The 18,176-nt window shown below is 39.2% G+C and overlaps 1 protein-coding gene across 2 annotated transcripts in view; it reads right to left on the reverse strand.

Annotated features, from left to right (window-relative positions):
• ANKRD50 (ankyrin repeat domain containing 50) overlaps positions 1-18,176 on the reverse strand; it is a 39,439-nt gene that overhangs the window by 9,357 nt on the left and 11,906 nt on the right. For both annotated transcript variants that reach the window (XM_063157085.1, XM_063157086.1), the window contains exon 3: positions 8,094-8,323. In XM_063157085.1, coding sequence (XP_063013155.1) covers positions 8,094-8,323 — 230 coding nt within the window. The remainder of the gene's footprint in view (positions 1-8,093; positions 8,324-18,176) is intronic.

The raw sequence follows: 18,176 nt of genomic DNA on the forward strand, positions 1-18,176 counted from the left end.
AAACGCCCTGGTTCTTGGGTAGGTGACTCAATGTATAAAGACTTAAGTTCTCTCATAGTCATCTCTCTTTGTTTTCCCAGACTGTTTACTCGTTAGAGGGAAAAGGGACATTATTTCATACACACAGACGGTGTCTGTGCCCTCCCCACTCAAGGAAAGGGACACCGTTCCCAGCAGCACGTGCAGGGAAGTTCCCTGCGCCGCCATAGGACTCTCAGGAATGGGGCTGAAGCCAGGCAGAGCCGTGTGGACGCAGGGCTGCCTCTGCCATCTCAAACATTTGCTCTGGTAGGGCCAAGGTAAGCACTTGATGGGGACCTGCCCTCCCTGATTAACGACACGCCGCGTGTTTGAACGCTGCCCTTGCGGAAGTTACGGGAAAACCACAGCGGTCACGGAGGCAGCGGCTGCAGTGACTGCATTCAGGCCAGAACTGCACCTCACCTCTCCAGGGACAGCTTGTCATCCCTTCCTTACAGCCACATCAGCTAGTCAGACACACAACCAACTGCTCTTCAAACCAAAGCTGAGTTACTGATCTCTAAATTACACTGAAGGAAAAGCAACCATAGATCGATGTGTTCAATTCAATTCCAGCCCCATCTCCACAGGAAAAAATCATTTTAAGTGAGCCTCTGTAGGATGCTGCTTCTAGATCTATGTTTTTATTGTATTTAAACACTCTGTGGATCACACTGTTCAGTCTGTGAGGTTGTTCTGACAGCAAATTCAGGCTGGAAACAGAGCTGTGGTTTTTGCTGCCTGGTGGCTTCAGCGGACGTTCTGAATGTCCCCTTAAGGTCATTCTGTTAATTGTTTAGTCTACATCAGCACTGTACAAACACCACAGATGAGAAGAGAGAGGCCAACTATGGAAGTGTTACTAAAATATTTTTGCTTCCCTTAGTAATTATGGAAGTACTACAAACAGGACTGAACCAACAGAATACCTAAAACAAAATCATGCTTCTCCATGAAATGAAATCACTGGAGAGGACACCTTTGCCCAGTCAGTTCAGAGGATAAGATTACACAAGCAAGATTGACTACTTGAAGATTTTTTAATCAAAAGGCCAGAAATAAGCAAGATTATTTTGTCCATTCCAGAGGCTTCTTCTCTTTTTTTGTCTCTAAAAGGAAACATAGAAACAGCTTTATCCACTATAATGTGCCACAAAATTCATGTAATGTCCTTACCTGACCTGTAGAATGGCATAATTCATTGCTTTACTATGTATTTTAATAAAATATTCTGTATGTAACTTTTTGAAGCCCTTAATTCTTGCACACAACCCAAATAAAAAACTTTGCTGAGTAAGAGCAGACAGTGCCCTGTGATTCTGCAGATCCCAAGCTCCCACTTGAAGTGAAAGGCTGTTTCTAGGTCAGGATCCTTCAGAAGACACAGAAGTGAAAAAATAACACCAAAGCCACTGCTTGGTTCATGGACCCACAGTCACATGCATCCAAGGAGCTGTAATCAGGGACAAGTGTCCCTTTGCCTGGCTCATGTGTGCAGAGGGAACAGCTCTGGTTTGCTCCATCTGGAGCAGACACAGCCACCCTGCTCTCTCACCTTCCCCTGAACTGCCCTGCTTCGCCTCACACAGATCTGTCCCCGTCTCTTGGCTCAACAGGAACAGGCAGGGAGCTCTGCAAAATCATTCTCTGTGTCTTTAGACCTAAGTGACCCTGCTCACAAAATCCCCAACCTCTCACATTAATCCCATGCCCACATCCTGCCTCCCAATATATACCTGCAAACGTAAGCTATTTTTATTTTTACATGGTTTGTTTTTTGAGTGGCAGATTTCATTTCCCTGCAATGAGAAAACCCCCATGGACTGGCACAATAGCAATCCTGAGATTTCAGCTGATGTTCAGTGTTGCCTGACTAATGATTACACTTCACCTCCCCTGACTCCCAGCCTTCCCAGGAAAACTTGCAGCGATAACTATTTAGGCGCCTCTGTCTCAGTCTCTGCATCCCTGCTGCAAAAACAAAAGACTTGCCTGTCTTGCAAGCATTCTTTGAAAAACAATTTTCATTTTGCTTTCCAAAATGAGTGGGAGAGTGAACAAAAAACCCCCTAAGGCCTCCAAATAAAAAAGTAAAAAAGGAAGGGTTTGTATGTTTGGCATTTGTTTTTTCCCTTTAAATGATGTATCAGTACCCAGAGAAGCTGTGGATGCTCCATCCCTGGCAGTGTTCAAGGCCAGGTTGGATGGGGCTTTGAATAACTTGGGATAGTGGTAGGTGTCCCTGCCCATGGCACAGGGTTGGAGTGAGATGATCTTTAAGGTCTCTTCCAACACAAAACATTCCAAGATGATCTGATTACTTTATTCCATACTAGAGCTAAAAATACTACCCTGATCTGTTCTTACCTGAGGTACACCAAATATCTAAACACTTCAGACAGGTAAATAAATTTCAGAAGGCTTCAGAGCAGAGTTTTAAACTATTTGATTGGCTATATGTTAATGGAAGCCAAAAACTGCTTTTCCCCCCCCCCCTTTTCTGCAGTATTTCCATACATTCTTTGCTAATGAGATCCCATATATTGTATCTGAAATTAAGCTTGGATAGCAAGAAGCACACTACACTCATACAGACCTTCACACATCCCAGGGATGAAACACCCGTTAAGGACTGGGATTAACAAATTGCCACTGTAACAGACTTTTGGACATGAAACACGATGTTAATTTTAACCACTGCATCAGGCCATACCATAATAAGCAAATAATTCAAAAGAAGCCTTATAGATAGAACTGAATTTTTTAAAGTCTGAATTTTTTATTGCTAGCTTGAAGAAGGAAAACAAAGCTATGTTTTTTTCCCCCAAATATCTGCCTAAATGAAGTCATTTTACATTTCCAAACAAAGGTCCTGCAAACTTGCTTTTCAACCCTGCTCCATACAATAACTCACTTTCATGGGTAAGAAGTACCAAAATATTAAGAGAAAGCTCATTTTGTTTCAGATGCATTCCCATGAACTACTTAAGCTCAGCAAAACAGAAGTTACAGTAGACAGAACTTGCAGTCCCACGACCCTGCTTCTTGCATTGTTAAAATTTTTCTTACAACACATCATTTTCAACCCAATGGGAGCTCCAATACGGATTGTTCTAATTTATTGCATTTCTGGCAGTTCTGTAAACAAATCTGTTCCAAATGTATTCCTTGGCAAGACCTAGGGCCATTCAAAAGGGGAAAAAAAAGTATCTTGGTTATAAATACTTTTATAGCATGTCAACCTTTTCATATTTTAATGGTAAAAAAGCTATTAACTAGCAAGTTTCAATATTTAAAAATATCCTTCCACTTTCATATCTCTAAATGGATTTACATAACCACATAACAGAAGTTCAAAATGCATCTTAATGTATTTAACTGAATTGTAAGCTTTAGAGAAATCCAAATTATTACAAACATGGCAGTAATTTGGCATTAATAACTTATGCTGCTGATCTAAACACGCACTGAATTAGGTACTTCTGAGGCCATTTATGCACACCTGCTCACAAAGAATAACTTATCCAGCAGAGCAAAGGGCACCTGGAGACTCAGGCAGCACACTTAGCTTTTAGTGCATTTGCAGTATATTGTGCATTACAAATGTCTCTGCCTCTTCTGCAGGTGCTACGAGACACTGAGGCTGAAATCTGCTGCTCTCACTGGTCCGTGTCACTGCACAGAAGTTTATTTAATTAGATCTACAGGTAATAGTCCATTTAAAACAATTTAGTCTTCCCTCTTTAATTACAAGGCAATTAAACTCCAAGTTCACACACAACTTTTTACAAGGAAATATGAAATTCCCTAGTACAATGCTTTCAAAGTGGTAATGAAAAGAAAGGACACAGTAATTAAAAGCTCCCTATATTTTCCCAAGCATTCTAAAGAATTTTTCTTTCCAAACCCCAAACCTAAACAAGAAATAAACTTTTTCAAAGCTTCAATATTATAAAAGTAAATTTTACAACCACATAAATATATAGTTTATCTTTTACAGTAAGAACCCAACTCCCATAAAGACTTCAAAGAAACATGAAATCATCCAAATAAATTCCAACGTACAATGAAAAATTAGAGGACAACTTAGATTTTTTATTTTGGAAGCAATCTCTCCTGAAGTAGTCTCATGCAATTTATTTTCTGGAATGGCAGAAAGGCTCAGCTTCAAATCTGGCAACTGATTTGCTTTGGGGATTCAGCAATAGAATTACCTTAGCAGCTCTAATCACCAAACAGTGAGGTTTCTGAGAGAAGCTGCACTGCGATTTTTTTACTATATTTCTCTAAAATTTTCACATTTTTGCTTATTTTTTGATTTTTTTTGGAAAGGCTGTAAGGAAAACAACACTCCACATCTATTCAGACATTTAAGCAGCAGAAACACGAGAAAAACATGTTCCTGAGATTTCCAACCAAGAACAAATTCAGATAAATACCAACTCCTAAAAGTTCCTGTCTGTCTTGAACTGAATGACAAATAAAAGGATGAGTGAAAAATGGATGACATTGTCAGTTCCTGCCTGGATGAATGCACCTTAAAAGTTGCCTCTGAGGCTAAACTGAACCCTTTCACCTCCACTTTTGGTTTTTTAATTGCATTTTCCAGTATCTTTCTGGTATTTGCCATTAACTTCATGAGAACTGTGGGTCCCTGAGATGTGACCCTGCACAGGTTGTGCTGCCACATGCACAGATACTTGATTTATGCGTCTAGCAGAAAAAGAACAAATTAGGTAAATGCCTATTAAAAAAAGAAGCCTTTTAAAACCATTTGTACATATGCACTTTTTCCTATTTACCTTTATACTGTTAATGAGAAATTATCTGCTGTTCACTCCAACTCATCTATGTCAAATTGCCTGATTTTAAAATGCCTCAAATTCTCCAAGTGCTATGAGGGATTTACAAAACAGGTTTTGAAAAGCATGACTCCTATGCTTTCAAGATTTAGTCTCATTTTAGAAGAAGCATTAGAATTAGCTCATTAGCTAAAAAGGAAAAAAAAAAAAGTAACTTTTTTTGGCACATTTTATGCTCTGTGCCACTTTCATGTTGGAAAGGCTGTGTTGATGCAGCTGCTTGAGTGCCCACACTTGGAGCCAAATGATAACAAATGATGATGCGGGAGACAACGTGAATAACTATGGGTGCAAGACAAAATTGTTAAATTTAGGGGAAAAGCCATTAGGGAAAGCAAGCAGGCAGCATGTGGCAGTTGGTGACAGAGTACATGGAGAGAAGGCAGTTGTCTGTCCCTCTCCTTTTTTACCTCATTTGGCATTTGCTCACTGCGGAGGGTGACCGCAGACTCAGCCAGGCATCATCTCACATTTGGTTCTTATTTTTGAGGTTGTCTCTGTAGCCACAAGAGGCAAAACTTTTTTTTTCCTTTCTTTTTTTTTTTTTTTAATTAATGAAAGATGAGAATCTGAGCAAGGGGGAAAAATCCGTAGCACATTGTGCTACTACAGAATCTGGGAATACAGAAGGGCCCAGAGCACAAGCTGCAGCAGAAGCAGGCATGGCTATTCAGTTTTCATGAATTAGTTGCCATCAGAAGTGAAAGAACAAAGAGGACCAGAACAAACACTCCTTCTCTTTTTCTCATTCTTAAGAGCACTAGGGACAATTATTCACCACTGTCAGCCTCAGGATGACAGTGGGTGAGAAAGACTGGACTCTCTCTTCCATGTCATCACTATTTTTGGCTCAGGAGCTGCTTGCACAACTCCCATCTGTACTGCACACCCAAAAAAGAGCATCATCAGGAGAAGGCCACTGCAGCCAGCCTGCTTCCAGTTATTCAGAACGCTTTGCTGACATGAGAGCTAAACCTATGTGTCAGACAGACTCAGAAGAATCGTCCACTGAATGAAAATTCTAAGCGAAAACAGATACAAACTCACTGCAAACAAATTAATACTGGTCAATGTACATTTCATACCATATTCCAAAACTTTTTTAACAGAAAAAACTACAGATGGGACACATTTTCTTAATAAATTCTGAAAGGATCCCAATCTCTCTCACCAAGTTACAGTGCAACTGATTTTTATTTGGTCCAAATACTTATTGTTGATCTCCACTTCTGCCTGCCCACCAACTAAATGTAAATAGCTTTAAAAACTGGCTCAGCTAAAAGTAAACGTTCAAATACCACAAAGGAGGAGAAGAGTTTGCCCCAGTAGAAGAGTGAATGTCAGTCAATCCTTTGCAGGCCAGAATCCAAAAATAAATCCATGTTATTTGCAGTTTTACAACACCAAGTTGCACAGTTTCTGAAGTTAATAGAAGCTTCAGCCATGCTCCTCATAAATCCTTACTACACCTTCTGCAAACCTGAATACTGGCTGGTAACAGGAAAATCCTCCAACAGTGAATTAAATGGGCAGCCAGCACACTGGCTGTAATGTCACATTTTCCTTTCATACAGGCTAAACCACAACTGCCTCCAAACAGACCCTAAAATTTCTTCTCAATTTATATCCAATTCTTTCTTTGCTGTACCTTTTCCACAGTGAAGATGGGACTATAGCATCACACACCAATTTCCTTTATGCTATTCATCAAGTCATACTCTGTGGAAATGAAAAATTAACTCACTGGAATTAAATTTATTTTAAAGGCATATCCATTAGTTCTGCTGATTTTTCCTGTCAGGAATTCCATCTGGAAATATACTTAAAAGACAAGAGCAATTTTTTAGGGCTAGTCTGAAACACTGTATGATTCAATGGAAAGGAAATAGGACTGTTGTGAGAAGGTCTTGTCTGGTTTTTTGGCAATAACAACATATCTAATCAGCCAAACTCTGACAAAACCAGTCCCATAGGAATGCCTGAAGGAACCCTGTGAAGTCACCCCAAAATTTCTTTTAGTTGTCACATACTCCCAAATACCAGTCTACATGTCTGCCTCTGATCAGTACAGTACTTCATTCCAAAGTGCAATTATCCCATTGACCTTCTGCCACTGTGGCAACCAGCAAGCCTATGGGTCTAAGTTCTATAATCACATTTTTTGTCCTAATTGTGTCCTTAATACACACAGGCTTTATACATAGGCCTGGAATCCAGTCCAGATACTGCCTTTTATGAAATTTCAGAGAACTTCCAGTAACAATGTCATTTCAGTGAAGAAATGTTCTCATGACACAGTAAAGCCTGGATGAAGAAGCTGTAAAATTTTTTTTTTACTGTGCAATCTTTGCCAAAAGCACAGTCCAAGAATTCACATCTACATTGTTCCTCTCTCCAATTTCACCTTCAGACATTATTACCCACTTTCTGCAAACATGGGGAGAGATTTTAATGGCAGATGAAAGGAAAACCTTCTGAGGTTGTAAGGAATGGGTGTATGCAGCTGAAATCTGCAGTTACACATCACCTATGCTGTTTGAAGCTTCCTAAAATGAGCAAAGAGGAAAATTTAAGACACTGAAGAGAACATGGATTCTTTTGCAAATATAAAATTTAACTCTAACATGTTTGGATTTAAGCTTTCCATAGTCCTTGGGAAACAGAGGTGTCACCATCATATTTTCTGAAAAATCCCTTCCTCAGGATTTCTCTCCTGGGAAGCTGAGAAGCCTCAGAGAAACAGGAAAAGAATATTATCTCATTTGCTTCTCCTGTGTTTTGCTGCTTTGGAATGTGACTGGAGATTGCTTATCCAACCTGTGAATTGCTGTGACTTAATGACCAGTCATGGTCAGGCTGTGCTGGGACTCTGCAGAGTCACGAGTTTTTCATTAGTATCTTGTTAGGCCTTCTGTAAGCATCCTTTCTCTATTCTTTAGTATAGGTTTAGTAGAGCATTCTTTAAATAATATAATACCATAAAATAATAAATTAGCCTTCTAAGAACATGGAATCAGATTCATAATTTCCTTCCTGCCATGGAGGATCCTGAAAATACCACACAGGGATGTATGTTTTTTACAATTACTACTTTTGCTATTGTCATTTTTTTAGAACTAAGCACGCAGCAGTGCTTCCCACCATCCCCAGGGCTGGTAAATATAACATCCTAGGTACAGGTCCCAAACAATTCCTGTGCTCTGTGCTCACCTGTAAACATTTTTGTAACAGTTTTACTCTGCTTGCGGGCAGAACACAGGAGGAGCAGCCAGGGAGGGAAGAACTCGAAGTGGCTGGCTAAAATCTCTGCTATGGTCCCAGACAAACTTGTGGAGGTCTGTTCACCCTCAGAAACGTTACAGCCCTCGTCCACCGAGTCCACCAGCATGAAGAGGCTCTGCTGAGGGGGCTTCACTCCCAAGAGAGGCAGCAGAATGCACCTGGAAGGAACACAGCACAAAATCGGTGTTTTAAATGCATTTAACAACACATTGACTGCCACAGGCATCCAGGGCAAAGCTATGATCAACTTAAAATGAAAAGTTACTTTTTAAAAATAGCTACCATCCAAAACACTGAGGTACACTAAAAGAAATACTTTGAACAGGTAGTGATGTAGTTCTTGCTTAGGCAGCATTATTTTTCATGAACTTCTAATTTATAACAATACTTTAAAATTATGTAATAGTGTTCAATTAGAAGACTTGGAAAATATTGCTTCACTAAGAAGCTACTTGGCCTAAAGCTTAAGAACTTCACTACTGTTGTCTCTGCCAAAGCTGTTGCTACTGCTTATCAGAAACTAATAGTGAACAATAGCTGGTCATGAAACAAAAATCTGAAAGACACATGAAATATCAAAGCTCAAAGATAGTTCAAGTCAGAATGAATAACACTATTACAAAGAACAGAATTTCTGCCATACCTTCACAAATAAAATGCAAATTAGTAGCAGACTGAGGCATTTGGTAGTGACTTTGATGTATTAGCTTTTATTTATATTGAAGTTGCCAAGCTCCTGTTACTGGGAAAGGATTATCTGCATCCTTGGGATGCAGCTCTAGCAACACATCTGATTGTGTGGCTAACAATTTCAAATTTGCATCTACTGTTGCTCTCTTTAGCAGGTGGTTCTTAAAAATGTATCTCACTGCATTGACATGTATCTTTAAATAGCACTACATAACCATCATGCATCTATTCAGTATTTCCACACTACACTACTATTTTTTGGGAAACTTCAGAGTGATTTAGGCCTGTAAATTTCACTGACTAAATTATCTTTAAATACACTTGGCAAGTAAACTTTGACTTTATAGTACAAGGATTTGGAAAATGAAACGAGGTGAGAAAAATACATATCTGACAGTTTACTCTCTTGTAAATTTGCTGTTTGCAGATGTCCAGAAGGCATACCCATCATAAGTAATTTTTGTTTTACTCAAGACCATAATAACCTTTTTTCATTTATTTTACTGAACAAATTTACCTTCAGAAGACTTTGGCCAACACATTATCACCTACCAAGCATTCAAATGGGAATACAGGAAAATCCTGCCTGTTAATGCAAGAATTTAACCCACTTCAGAAATTATTCATAAGCCTTGTTAGGGGGAGCTTTGTTATTTTCTGGTTTTCTGACAGAGAAAAAAAGCAAAGTGGAAACAGTGGTGCACTTTTCAGGTCTGACAGTAACAACAGAATCTAGCAGAACTGACTAGAAGGGATATTTCCTCAGAGGTATGAAAAGGAAATACAGAATACTTGTGATCTAAAAATATTTGGTATTACATGGATCTGAAAACATGGCCTTCCCTCCTTTTTTTTTCAGAAGCACAAGACTTCTGGACTCTTTGGTAGTTCCCCAGTTAGGGACTCCTTCAGAGGATGCCTGACTTCCAACTGAAATCACTGCCCACCAGGCTGGGAAGTTAAGCAGCTACCAATTTACAGAACAGGAAATTAAAGTAGCCATGAGGTTAAAATGACTTTCCCAAGTGATGCCAATCCCACAATGAAAGGAGGCAGCTGGAAATGACCACATTTTCCACCCCTTCCCCCACCAAAATGCTGCCTTGCCCCCTCAGCTATTTGTGTCAAGGCATTTTTCCTGCAACATTTCTTTCCCTATCAAAACTAATTTTCTTCTCACATAGTTCTCTGTATGAAATTACTTTTTGAGAATGAATGTTACTATGAGATATGAAGAAAAGGTAACGGTTATCTTAAATTAAAAATCTCACTTAAAATCCATATGACCCTAACAAAATGCCTATGAAATACTCTAGGAGCATGCAGGAACATTCTTGTGTCAGTTTTTACCTGTTGGGAACACCACCAAGAATAGCAAGCAGTCTTGTCTGGGAAAGATTCCCAAATCCCTCTGCCTCCAAACAGGGCTGGAAGCAGATGTCTAAGGAATAATGTAAGCACTGGGCAAGCACCAGAAGACCAAATTTTACCATTATTCTCAGCCACCACTGCTTCCAGGGACTTTCTGAGAGTCAGCCTTTGCATTTAACATCCCTTAACTGACCACACTTCCTTCCACAGGTCTGTCCAAGTCTTGTAGAAGCTGGTTTAAGGCTCTGGCATTCACAACAGCAAGGCTGTCTGCAGCTTAGCTGCACACTGCATGAAATAACCCTTCCTTCTGTGGTTTAAAAACCAACAAGTCCTTGTTCCATTTGATATCCTTCAACTTCTGACTGCAAGAGGCAGTGAGCAGTAATGTCATATTCCCACTATCTATGCCATTTGTACCACAGCCTCTCTGAGCTATTTTTTGCCAGGCAGACAAGTCCTAGCATATTGAAGCTGCTCCACAAAATGCTATTCCTCAGCCCCTTGTCTCCCTGTGCTCTGCTTCTTTCCACTTCACAAAACTTGTACTTCTGAATCTTAACATAATTTAAATTCCACTAGGAAAAATATATGCACATAAGAAATGAGGCACAATGACTTCTCCCAGCTTAGAGCAATATTAATAAAAGTGTGGCATTAACAAGATATTGATCAGGCTTTCTCTTTAAGTGCCCTTGGAAATTGTTTGATAAAATTCTGTTCTTCTGAGACACTTTACATCACAGGTTCAGAGCAGATGCCAAGAAACATAGCAGTGAAACTTTTTGGGAAGTGCTGTGCTCAAGTGCCAGTGATGGACTGGGCAGCAGTGGGTCCATGATCTCAAAAGTCTCTTCTACACCATCCTATGAGTCTGTTTCCCTCTGTAACAGGACTCAGCAATTCCACTCCCCTACCATTTCTTGATTACACAGGAAAATAACATAAATCAACACGGAATTAACAAGGTCTTTAAAGCACTTCCCTCAAGGGTGATTCATCTGCAGATTGTTGTAACAGATTGCTTAATTGCAGAGTGCCTCTCAAAAGATTGGAAGTTGATTTTCTTTACCTTCTGAAAGGGTAACAGCTTTATCTTTACAACTTTTATATTTAATAGATTTTTAAAGTGGTGATCATTAAAAAAACTCCAAGTTAACCTGGATATTTGTAAAAATACAAAATCTCCAGAGAAAACAGCACGATTAGGTATTTTAAAAGATGGAGTTCATTTTAATGGCAATCTAATGACTTACTTATGTAGAGCAAAGATGTTTTACATGCTCTGCAGCAAACAAGAATTCCTCAGAACAATGAGCCATCCCAGAGAATTCTTCAGGATTGCTACTGAGCTGACTCAACCCATGCAAACATGATTTTCCACACATGAAAGGAATATATACAGGCTATGCTGAAGTTCTGCTTATGGCTGGCCTTGAGATTTTGATTGGATCCACAAAAACACAAAGACACAACAGAGCAGAAAGACAGCAGTGCTGTCCACAAAAGCTGAAAAGAGTCACAGAGGAGTGCACATACTTATTTAAAAAGGGAAAAAAAAAAGAATAAAGCAAACACATTGCCAAGTAGCAATTAATGAGTGGCTCTAAGGGCAAAAGAAATCATAATGTGTTCCTCATATCTGACTGTCTCTGGTGTATAAAAAAGCTATGTCTCACTTCAATTGGGAGTGCAGCATCCTAGAAGGGCTCCTGTTTCTCTACCCAGCTGCCAGCATTCTCTGCTGACAAACACAGAAAACAAGGGTATAAAAATCAACTCCTAAGCGGGCCAGCAGCCACAGGACCAAAAAAAAAAAAAAAAAAACAAACAAAAAAACAACAGGAAAACCCAAAGAAAAACACAACCACTAACCCTGATTTGTCAGACTCCAAGTGCTGCTACTTTTAGCAAAGCATGACACGCTTCAAATTTTATGACAGAAATTACATACTTGGAAATCTGCTGTACAACTACTACTGAGCTCTTACCTTTCCTTTTCTAAACAGTGTAATAGTGCTTTAACAAAGTGCTTCTTGGGACACCTCCCAAGGGATTATATCTCAATATTTCTAACTTGTACTCCTGAGAGGCACCATCCCAGAGGTCTGCATCAGGAATTTACAAACTCTGTTCTTTCCAAAGAAAATTCATAAAGAAGCAGACAACATTGTTGCTCCACACAGCCTCCTCCTGCTTTTCCCCATGTTTCTACACCAGATTCCTTGAAGAAGTTCACCAGCTATTTGTCATATTCCTGAACCCTGCATATTGATCAGGAATACGCCTCTGTAGATATTGGATCGATGTCTTTGTGATTATGTATTTATATATAAAGAGTTTAAGAATACTTGGTATATAACAAAATAATTCTCCAAGCACTCATCTCAATCTCCAGAAAAGCTATCAAGCATCTTCCTTCTTATAAGTGGTTTACAAAATGATATATCACAGCCCTTCACAATGTGATTTTTAAGACACTTACTTCCATTTATGTTGCATTGGCAAAAACTGAAAATAAAGTGCACAGTGAGTCTGCAAATAAGCCAACTATATTTACATAATGTTGCAGTAATTTTTGCCAGCAACATAAGCAGCAGTGGGATTTTTGCCTGAAAATCACACACTGAGACCTAGCAAAAATCCCAAGCACTGAGGGGAAAGGTGATGCTGCTGCCTGTAAATGAGAAGCAGCAGAAGCTCTGCTGTGCCCAGAGGAACACACAGGCAAGGAGAAGGCTCTGCAGGGCAGTTCAGAGCTGCATGCCAGGGAAAGGGGAAGGAATTATGTTGTGCAGACACTCAGAGGGGAGCTCAGGCCAGTGCAGGACACCTAAGGACAGAGGTACCCAAGGGCACAAATCTATACATTAGGGGTTTCACTACTTCCACTGCTCATGGAGTAAACCTAAGAGCTTCTAAATGCCTAGAAAACAAAATGCTAAACTCCAAGTATTTTGTAATCATCCCTACTTGAAAAATTGTCACAAGTGACAGCAAACACCAGAGCTCACTTCTCCTATGCTTACAGACACATGTTCATTTGTATATTGTAATAATCCAGGGGTTGGTTAGCAGGGAGCATAATCCATTAAACCTGTCTGTCCCCACCACCCCCAGTTCTCAATTTGCATTTTAAAGCATGGAGCCAGTGAAGATAAAGCTGTTAAAGACTGTTAGCAGCTTCAGCAAAGACAGACTTACACCAATAGCCGCATTTTTCTCCTTTCTTTTCCAAACTGCATTTGGTGCACAGGTCGCAATAAAAAAAGAAAAGGTGAATTTAACTTCTAATAAAATTGACAATTCCTGCTGTTCAGCTGATGAAATATTACCCTCATTCCAAGTACTTTTAGCATCTGTATTCACATAGAAAGAAAAACCAGAGCATCCTTACAAATTGCTTGTAGCACTGTTTGTAGAAGAGTGAGTTTTATTTTGTCCTGTGACAAGGCATTTACATCTTATGGATGACTTACAGTAAACAGGTTATTTACCTGCTTTAAAATGCATTCTGGCTAATGATTAAAAGGGAAATTAATGATCAAATCAATAGCTGCTTTCTGTATATCACCACCCCAATTCTTGGCACTATATACCTGTGAAATACAGGCCTTTCCTTCTTACTAACTGCCCAGCTGCTCATACTGGTATAACATCCAAAAAACCAGACACATGGGACCCTTAACTAACTGGGAATATTTATGAAATACGAGGGCTGTGAAGCACAGAACAACTCCACACTTTAAAAAGCTGAAAAATAGAACCCATAATAAGGCAAAAGTGAAGTGACCCAGTTGGATGTGGGCACAGCTGTGCATACACTGACAGATCTGATCTGGTTATCGAGGTACTTGTTCTGTACTTTCTCAAGCACAAGATAAAGTGCACTGCAGCTGATTATCACTTTCTGACTAAGTGTAATACTAGAACTAAGGCACACTCCTGGGCTACAGTGTAATACACATTATTGTTTCTAGTCAATGATTTATTTGCAGCCTGCACAGGAAGACAAACTGGCTCTAACAATTCTACCCAACCATGGTTAATCCTATGAAGGAAGGGGCAGAAAGCAGAAAAACCAAACAAAACCCACCCTGAGAATCACCTATTGGGAAAGCCCTAGGTGAAGCACACAGATGTAAATCGAGGGTCTGGCCTTTTCAGAAGTGGTGAATTAGAAACAGCAGGCAAGTCTTGTGCAATTCAATACCTGATTTTGCAATGTCTTGTAGCAACCTGGATTTTATCTGCAATTGTGAGGCAGGCTTGCAGCCCCAGCAGGAGAGCACAAAAGGCAGCTCTGGGGCATCAGGCCAGACAAAGCAGAGCTGATGGTGGAACCAGCGCCACTGGTCCCACAGAAACAGCCCATGCTGGACCCTGGTATTGATTAGAGCCCTCCTACAGTCCCACACTAATACAGAGGTGATTTCTGGCTACAAAGCACAGCCAGCAGATCTACTTGTAGATTTACTTGAGCCCTCAGAAAATAGAAGCATTAAGAGCAAATATTTTGGTGTAATAGTGGACTGCCCAGAACAGTTTGCAAACAACTTGGCTATTATAAAGCACAGACAACTGTGGCTGAAAACCACTCACAACTGCCACCAGGAGCAGGCTGACTGTAGTTTAAATGAAATATACTTGCCACATGTCCTAACATAAATTCTAAATTACACTGAGTCTGACATAAAAAAATCTGTGTCCCCAAAGGCAAAGAGGGGAACAGCACAGAAGACAATAAAAAGATTTTTCCCCAAACATGTAATTAAAAAAAAAAAGAAAGGCAATGTATTCAAAACAAACTCTCACAGCTCTGTTTTATAGTGACAGAGAGGTCACCTAATCCACTGCCATGCCTTCAGCAGGATCAGCTCTACATCTGCCATCCCTGAGATACAAGCCCAGGCACTCCTGAAGATTTCCACAAATCAATACTATCTCCCTAAGCAATCCATTCCAGGGCCTCAATATTCTTGAAACTGGGAAGTTTTCTCCTTCCCTTCCTGTGTCCAACCTTTACCTGCTTTCCTGCAATTCAAACCTTGTACTACCTGCCCTGTAACTTCTGCCCCACAGATAACACCAGGGTGATTACAAGGAAGCCAGCAGCACCCAAAACTTATAACCATTTCTCTGCAGGCACCTGACAGAATTAAGGAACAGATTGAAAAGAAAAAAAAAAAAAGCCACAAGAAAAAGCTGGTATGAAACCAACTTGATGTGCTGTATCAGTTTGAAATGGAGTACTGATAATTAAGTACAGTTACTAATCTCTTATTCCATGTAGTCAAATACAGTTGTACCTTGCACATGGGCTGTTTGCACCAGGCCCATGCAAGTCAAGCCCTCCTGCAGACAAGATGGCATTTATGGTTATCTCTTATCCACCAGTCCTGTGACTCTGCCAAACAGACATTTAGCAGATAAATTTATCAAATTCACATAAATTTATCAAAATTTATCAGATAAATTTATCAAAATTTGATAAATTTATCAGATAAATTTATCAAAACCAAACCACATCATACCATGTTAGTTGTTTTTCACCTCTTTGTTATCTCCCAGCTGTCTGCAAATAGTTTGTCTGATAATTTCTTCTGGCATTTCTCATCTCGACTGACACACTTCTAATTCCCCACGCCTTTTATAGCCTTCTTAAATCAAGGCACTAAATACACAAATTTTTCTTTCAACTCTGAATTTTCAGCAATACTGATAAAGATAACCTCTCCTCTGCAGACAATCAGTAACAGTTTGAGGACATCTCACCAATTCTATACTGGATATCTGTTTGAGGTTTTTGGCCTGGGCTGTTTTTCTTTGACCTTACCTATTTCTTGCTACTTTTAATTATGTTAGCTGACTGCAAAATTACTGTTTTTAAAGAAAGGGCAATACACAGGAGCATTGAAATTTTATCTTTCCTACTGTTATCAGTTTTTTCTCCTCAAGGAATAGCAGCTAACACTTGGTGGACATTGTCTTTTTTCTGCTAACATAAATGGAGTTACTTCTTGTAAAACATACCTCACAGGAAACATGATCAATGCACCTTGAATTTGCAGTCTTGCTCTCATTTTTACATTACTCTTTCACTTTCACATTTAGTGGCTGCTCTATTTTCTTCCTGCTGGAGTTTAACATGTGAGTGAGGAGGAGCTCAGTTTCACTGAACCCGACATTTAATACAGTGCTTTGAGACCTCAGTGCTCTTCCCAGCCAGTTCCTTTCTTTCATTATACTTGTTTTCATCAGATCTTACTCACAAATCCTCTGAGATGGTGAACATCTCCTCTCCATCCTTTTTAATTTCTTTTTCTTTCTCCTCTCTTTCTAAGCAAAGACTCATAGAATCATTTAGGATTCTATGAAAAGACCTTTGAGTCCAACCATTAACCCAACACATGCATTTAAGATCACTTCACAGTCACTATGTCCAAAAGATTTCACTTCCCCAGCTGATTTTTTCCAATCTGACTGAAGCTAATTTATGTCTCCCCACTAACTATTCTCTGTCCTTTGACATCAGAGGCATGGTCACTGGCAGACTCCTGCTTGTATCATGCCTTCCCAGCTGATGTTTATCTCCTATTTGTTATTCAAATCTTTACCAGAGACAGACATTATCATCCAAATTCTATGCCATGGGTGACACCATTTGTTATCTTCAAGCAGCTTAGCTTACTTGAGCTTGCTGTTTTGGTAGGGTAAAGCACTTGGAATTTTACAAAAGTTACCACAACCCCTGTTTGGACAAAGCAGGTAAACTCTCAGACACACAAGGTGGTCTGATAGGTAATTTGATTTACAGTCCATGGAAGAACAGGCTGACCAACAAACCTTCAAATAGAAATCCCACATGTAGGGCTACCACTACATGTGATATATATATTTATTTTATTCAGATTTCCCAGGTGCTTTAATTTCTTTGCTTTGGTCTAGAAGTACAAGCAAGCATATTATGTACAAAACAAGCTACTTTTTCAAACACATACCTGTTATACAAGTTATCCTGACAGATCTTTTAGAGCACTGAACTCAATCTTGACTGTACACTAAAATTTCCAGTTCTGCTTGTTCACCCCTTACCTTTTTTCCATTAGTATGAAGACACCTAAGGCATTTGATGACTCCCTGACTTATCTTCATGCCTGTCCCATGACTTACATGACTAAGTCTTTCCCCTCCTCCTCCCTCCCCAGTTTGAGTTGTTGTCTAAGTTGCTGTTATTTAGATTTGTTCCTGGAATTTGGCATCCACCAGGTTTTGGTTTAAAGCTCTTTACTTAGGGTTAAAAATCAATGTTTTTCTTTCTATTAAGCATCAATTAAGTTCTCAATGTTATTTTTTCCTGCAAATCCGTCTCTTTTTTAAAAAAAAGTAGGAGGTGCCAAAGAATGTACATTTTAGATCAAATGCATGAGATGAAAGAATCCAATCAGACTCACTGAAAACTATCATTAGTAGAAATGAGAGAATTGCCTATACTTCACATCATTTTGCATAAATGTAAAGTTAAGATAACAACTTGCTTTGCAAATATTCAAAAGCCTGTTGTTGAAATGCATCATGAAAGAGTGGGACACCACAATAATAAAATGACCACGTTTATATATGCAACAGAATGTATCAAAATTACAAGGTTAGTTTTAAATCATTTATGAAATTAAAGGTACAGTGAGTGAAATATATATATATACACACACATACATTCAGTCTTTTCAGCTTTCCTTATTAACTACCTGATTCCCTAGTTGTAGCAAAACTAATATTTCTTTGTTAAACAAATATGTAACTTCTATAAGCTTCTATATCTGAACACATCACTACACAACAGAGTTGAAATTATTGTACCTTTACAGGCATTTGAATTTGTAGGTATTACTCTACATTTTGGAGATAGACAAAAATCCCTTTCTTTTTTCTGTTTCTATTTATGCAGTG

The sequence above is a fragment of the Melospiza melodia genome, chromosome 5 (genome assembly GCF_035770615.1).
Source record: "Melospiza melodia melodia isolate bMelMel2 chromosome 5, bMelMel2.pri, whole genome shotgun sequence".
Classification (NCBI taxonomy): Eukaryota; Metazoa; Chordata; class Aves; order Passeriformes; family Passerellidae; genus Melospiza; species Melospiza melodia.